The sequence below is a fragment of the Mustela nigripes genome, chromosome X, assembly GCF_022355385.1.
Source record: "Mustela nigripes isolate SB6536 chromosome X, MUSNIG.SB6536, whole genome shotgun sequence".
Lineage (NCBI taxonomy): Eukaryota > Metazoa > Chordata > Mammalia > Carnivora > Mustelidae > Mustela > Mustela nigripes.
In genome coordinates this window covers 64,603,747-64,609,911 of record NC_081575.1, presented here as the reverse complement: position 1 = coordinate 64,609,911, position 6,165 = coordinate 64,603,747, and the positions used below count along the sequence as shown (strand labels likewise).

The 6,165-nt window shown below is 35.9% G+C and overlaps 1 protein-coding gene across 1 annotated transcript in view; it reads right to left on the bottom strand.

The window, feature by feature from the left end:
- ZDHHC15 (zinc finger DHHC-type palmitoyltransferase 15) overlaps nt 1-6,165 on the bottom strand; it is a 78,958-nt gene that overhangs the window by 50,155 nt on the left and 22,638 nt on the right. Inside the window, 1 exon segment of the mRNA XM_059385226.1 lies at nt 5,571-5,708. Within this exon segment, the coding sequence (XP_059241209.1) occupies nt 5,571-5,708 (138 nt within the window).

Below are 6,165 nucleotides of genomic sequence, written 5' to 3'. Positions count from 1 at the left end.
TCTATGTCTTTCTTCTTTTCTTTCCTGGACAAAATGGCACAATGGAGAAATTCACACCAAAAGAAAGAATAGGAGGCAGTACTCACTGCCAGGTATGAATACTGATATAAGAAAGATGTCTGAATAGAATTAAAAATAATTTTAAAGATACTAGCTTGGCTTGAAAAAAGCATACAAAATACTTGAGAATCCCTTACTATAGAGATAAAAAAACTAAAATCTAGTCAGGCTGAAATTTAAAAATGCTATTACCAAATTACAGTCCAAAGTGGACACCATACAAATGAGAATGAAAAAAGCAGAAGAGGAAGTCAGTGATGTAGAAGACAAAATGATGGAAAATAAGGAAGTTGCAAAGAAAAGGGAAAGAAAACCATTAAATAATGAAGGTAGACTAAGGGAATTCAATGAATCAACAAAGTGAAATAATATCCATATTATAGGAATGTTAAAAGATGAGGAGTGGTATAAAGGTGAAGAAGGTTTATTAGAACAAATTATAGCTGAAATTTTCCTAATCTGTGAAAGGAAACAGGCATTCAAGTCCAGGGAGCACAGAGAACCCGCTCAAAATCAACAAAATAGGTCAACACTTCAACATATTATAGTGAAGCTTATAAACTACAAAGAGAAAATTCTGATGGCAGCTTGGGGAAAGAGGTCCTTAACACACAAGGGTAGACACAAAAGGCTGGCAAAAGACCTGTCCACAGAGAGCTGGCAGGCCAGAAAGGACTGGCATGACATATTCAGTGTGCTAAATGGGAAAAAATATGCAGCCAAAAATACTTTATCCAGGAAGAATGTCATTCAGAATAAAAGGGGAGATGAATAGTTTCCAGGAAAATAAAAAACCAAAGGATTTTATATTTTTTAAAGATTTTATTTATTTACTAAAGAGAGAGCGCGCGCGCGTGCGAGAGAGAGAACGAGTGAGCATGTGTGGGGGAGGGGCATAGGGAGAAGGAAAAGCAGACTCCCTGTTGAGAAGGAAGCCTGACCAGGGCTCGAACTCAGGACATGGGACCATGATCAGAAGCAAAGGTAGATACTTAACCAACTGAGCCACCCAGGCACCCCCAAAACTAAAGGAATTTGTGAACACCAAATCAGTGCTGCAAGAAATATTAAAGGGGATCCTTTGAGCACAGAAAGAGCCCAGATAGGAACAGAGACATTCTACAGGGACAGTGACTTTATAGCTAATACAATGGAACTGTATTCATATCTTTCAATAATTAATCCAAATGTAAATGGCCCCAAAGCTCCAATCAAAAGAAACAGGGTATCAGAATGGATAAAATAAATAAGACCCATCAATAAGAGACTCACTTTAGACCCAAAGTCACCTCCAGATTGAAAGTGAGGGTGTGGAGAAAAATTTATCATTCTAATGGACATCAAAAGAAAGCTGGAGTAGTCATCCTTATATCACACAAACTGATTTTAAACAAAAGACTGTAGTAAGAGATGAAGAAGGACACTATATTATAATAAACAGTCTATCCAACAAGAAGATCTAACAAGTGTAAATATTTATGTCCCCAACTTGGGAGCTGACAAGTATATAAACCAATTAATAACAAAATCAAAGAAACACATTGATAATAATACAAAAATAGTAGGGAACATTAATACCTCACTCATAGCAATGGACAGATCATCTAAGCAGAAGATCAACAAGGAAATAAGGTCTTTGAATGACACACTGAAACAGGTAGACTTCACAGATATATTCAGAGAATTTCATCCTTAAGCAGGAGAACAAAATTTTTTCTTGAGTACATGGAACATTATCCAGAACAGATGACATATTGGGCCACAAATCAAGCCTCAACTGGTAGAAAAAAACTGAGCTTATAGCTTGCATATTTTCAGACCACAATGCTATGAAACTTGAAGTCAACCACAAGAAGAAATTTTGAAAGAGCACAAATGCATGGATGTTAATGAACATCCTACTAAAGAATGAATGGGTCAACCAGGAAATTAAAGAACAATTTAAAAATACATGGAAGCAAAAGAAAATGAAAACATGACAGTTCAGAACCTTTGGGATGCAGCCAAGGTGGTCCTAAGAAGGAAGTATATAGCAATACAGGCCTTTCTCAAGAAATACGAAAAGTCTCACATATACAACCTAACCTTACACCTAAAGGAGCTGGAAAAAGAAAAACAAATAAAGCCTAAAACCAGCAGAAGAAAAATATTAAAGATTAGAGCAAAAATCAAAGATATAGAAATTAAAAAACAGTAGAACAGATCAACGAAATCAGGATCTTGTTCTTTCAAAGAATTAATAATATTGATAAACCCCTAGCCAGATTTATCAAATAGAAAAGAAAAAGGACCCAAATAAATGAAATCATGAATGAAAGAGGAAAGATCACAACCAATACTGAAGAAATATAATTATAAGAGCATATTATAAGCAATTATATGCCAACAAATTAGACAACCTGGAAAGTATGGATGCATTCCTAGAAACATATAAACTACCCAAACTGATACAGGAAGAAATAGAAAACCTGAACAGATCCATAACCAGGAAAGGAATTGAATCAATCATCAAAAATCTCCCAAGAAACAAGAGTCTAGGACCAGATGGCCTCCCAAGGGAATTCTACCAAAAAATTGAAAGAAGAATACCTATTCATCTGAAACTTTTCCAAAAAAGGAAAATAAAAAGGAAACTTCCAAACTCATTCTATGAGGCCAGCATTACCCTGATCCCCAAACCAGACTAAGACCCCACCAAAAAGGAGAATTACAGGGCAATATCCCTGATGAGCATGGATGCAAAAATTCTCACTAAGATACTAGCTATTTGGATCCAACAATACATTAAAAGGATCATTTACTGCAACCCGGTGGAATTTATTCCTGGGTTTCAGGGGTGGTTCAACATCCACAAATCAATCATAGTGATACAACATATTAATAAAAGAAAGGACAAGAACCCCATATGATCCTTTCAATAGATGCAGAAAAATCATTTGACAAAATACAGCATCCTCTCTTGATAAAGTCTCCAAAATGTAGAGACGGAGGGAACAAACCTCAACATCATAAAGGCATATACGAAAGACCCACAATGGAAACAGAGCTTTCCCCCTAGGGTCAGGAATATGACAGGGATGTCCACTGCCACCACTGTTGTCCAACATAGTACAGGAAGTCCTAGCCTCACCAATCAGACAATAAAAAGAAATAGAAGGCATCCAAACTGGCAAAGAATAAGTCGAACTTTTACTCTTCACAGACAACATGATAATCTATCTAGAGAACCCTAAAAACTACCCCCAAATTACTAAAACTGATACAGAAATTCAGTAAAGTTGTAAGATATAAAATCAACCCACAGAAGTCTGTTGCTTTTCTATACACTAACAATGGGACAGCAGACGGAGAAATCAAGGAATCAATCCCATTTACAACTGCACCAAAACCCATTGCATACCTAGGAATTAACCTAATCAAAGAGATAAAAGATCTGTACTCTGAAATTTATAGAATACTTAGGAAAGAAGTTCAGGAAAACACACACAAACACAAAAGGAAAAACATTCCATGCTCATGGATTGGAAAGATAAATATTGTTAAAATGTGTATGCTACACAAAGCAATCTGCACATCCAGTGCTATCCCTACCAAAATACTGCCAGCATTTTGTCCCAGCCAGGACAAACAATCTTAATAATTGTATGGAACCAGAAAAGACCCTAATTAGCTAAAGCAATGTTGAAAAAGAAAACCAAAGCTGGTGACATCAGAATTCCAGACTTCTAGCTCTATTACAAAGCTGTAATCATCAAGACAGTATGGTATGGGCATAAAAACAAACACATAGATCAATGGAACAGAATGGAGAACCCAGAAATGGATCTTCAACTCTATGGTCAATTAATGTTTGCTAAAGCAGGAAAGAATATCCATTGGAAAAAAGACAGTTTCTTCAACAAATGGTGCTGGGAATATTGGATAGCCACATGCAGAAGAATGAAACTTGACCACTTTCTCATACCATACATAAAAATAAACTCAAAATGGATGAAAAACCTACATGTCACACAGGAATACATCAAAATCCTAGAGAACACAGGTAGCAACTTCTTTGACCTTGGTCACAGCAACTTTTTGCTAGGCAGATCTCCAAAGACAACGAAAACAAAAGCAAAAGTGAACTATTGGAATTTCATCAAGATAAAAAGCTTTTGCACAGTAAAGGAAACAATCTACAAAACCAAAAGACAATAGACAGAATGGGAGAAGATGTTCAAAAATCACATCTCAGATAAAGGGTTAGTATCTGAGATCTATAAAGAAATTATCAAACTCAACACCCATAAACAATCTGTCAAGAAATGGGGAGAAGATATGAACAGACATTTCTCCAAAGAATACATGCAAATGACTATCGTGAAAAAATTTTGAACATCATTCAGCATTAGGGAAAGACAAATCAAAACCACAATGAGATATCACCTCACACTGGTCAGAATGGCTAAATTAACAACAGAAGAAACAACATATATTGGTAATGATGCAGATAAAGGGGAACTTTCTTATACTACTGGAAGAATGCACAATGGCGCAGCTACTCTGGAAAACAGTATGGAGGTTCCTCAGAAAGTTAAAAATAGAACTACCCTACTACCCAGAAATTGTACTGCTAGGTATTATTCCAAGTGATACAAAAATATTGATTTTAAGGGGCACATGCACCCCAATGTTTGTAGCAGCAATGACCCCAATAGCCAAAATATGGAAAGAACTTAGATGTCCATTGATAGATGAATGGATAAAGACGATGTGGTGTACACACACACATAGAGGAATATTACTCAGCCATCCTAAAAAATGAAATCTTACCATTTGCAATGATGTGGATGGAACTAGAGAGTATTATGCTAAGCAAAATAAGTCAGAGAAAGACAAATACCAAGTGATTTCACACCATGTGTAATTTAAGAAACAAAACTGATGAAAATAGGGAAAGGGAGGGGAAAATAAGACAAAAATAGAAAGGGAAACATACCATAAGAGTCTCTTAACTATAGGAAATGAACTGAGGATTATTGGAGGGGAGGTGACTGGGAGATGGGGTAACTGGGTGATGGGCCTTAAGGAAGGCACTTAATGTAATGAGCACTGGGTGATATAAGCTATTAATGAACCACTAAATTTTACTCCTGAAGCAAATAACATATGTTAACTAAATTGAATTGAAATAAAAATTTTAAAAAATAATTATATCATTAATTCAAATAATGGTTTCTTAGTTTTCAATGTATCTATGGCCAGTGATTTTACAATAGATTATCCTTCTATATCTTTCTGCAGGAAGCCTTTCTCTGGATCTGTTGCCTGTCAGGTTCTTTCCAACTCTCTCCCCTGGCATTACACTATATTCCTTAATTTGCCTACCCTTAATTTGCCTTTATCACTAAGAGGACTTTTAAAAAATTACCTTGAATCTCTTCTCCTTAAATGAAGGCTATTTGTTTCTATTCTCATCTTCTTCTGTTCTTTGGGGGTTTTGTTTGTTTGTTTTTTGTTTGTATTTCTGCTTTCCTGTCTCTTTAGCCTTTGGGAAGTAACCAGGATTCTTACCTTCTGATTTGGCTGTTGTGGGAGTGTAAATATAGACTTCCAGTAGGTCCAGGTAAAGAACGCAAAGATGGCATGGTAGAATATGAGGTAGATAACTGAAATTTAAAAGAAAAAAAATCAATGTTTATATTATCTTTTTTATCTATTTCTAGCAGTTCAAAAAGATGTAAAACTAAACAAATTTCTGTTATGTTTTATTACCAGGTATTTTCTAGTATTTTTTTAAATTATTTTTTTATTTTTTATAAACATATATTTTTATCCCCAGGGGTACAGGTCTGTGAATCACCAGGTTTACACACTTCACAGCACTCACCAAAGCACATACCCTCCCCAATGTCCATAATCCCAACCCCTTCTCCCAAACCCCCTCCCCCCAGCAACCCTCAGTTTGTTTTGTGAGATTAAGAGTCACTTATGGTTTGTCTCCCTCCCAATCCCATCTTGTTTCATTGATTCTTCTCCTACCCACTTAAGCCCCCATGTTGCATCACCACTTCCTCATATCAGGGAGATCATATGATAGTTGTCTTTCTCTGCTTGACTTATTTC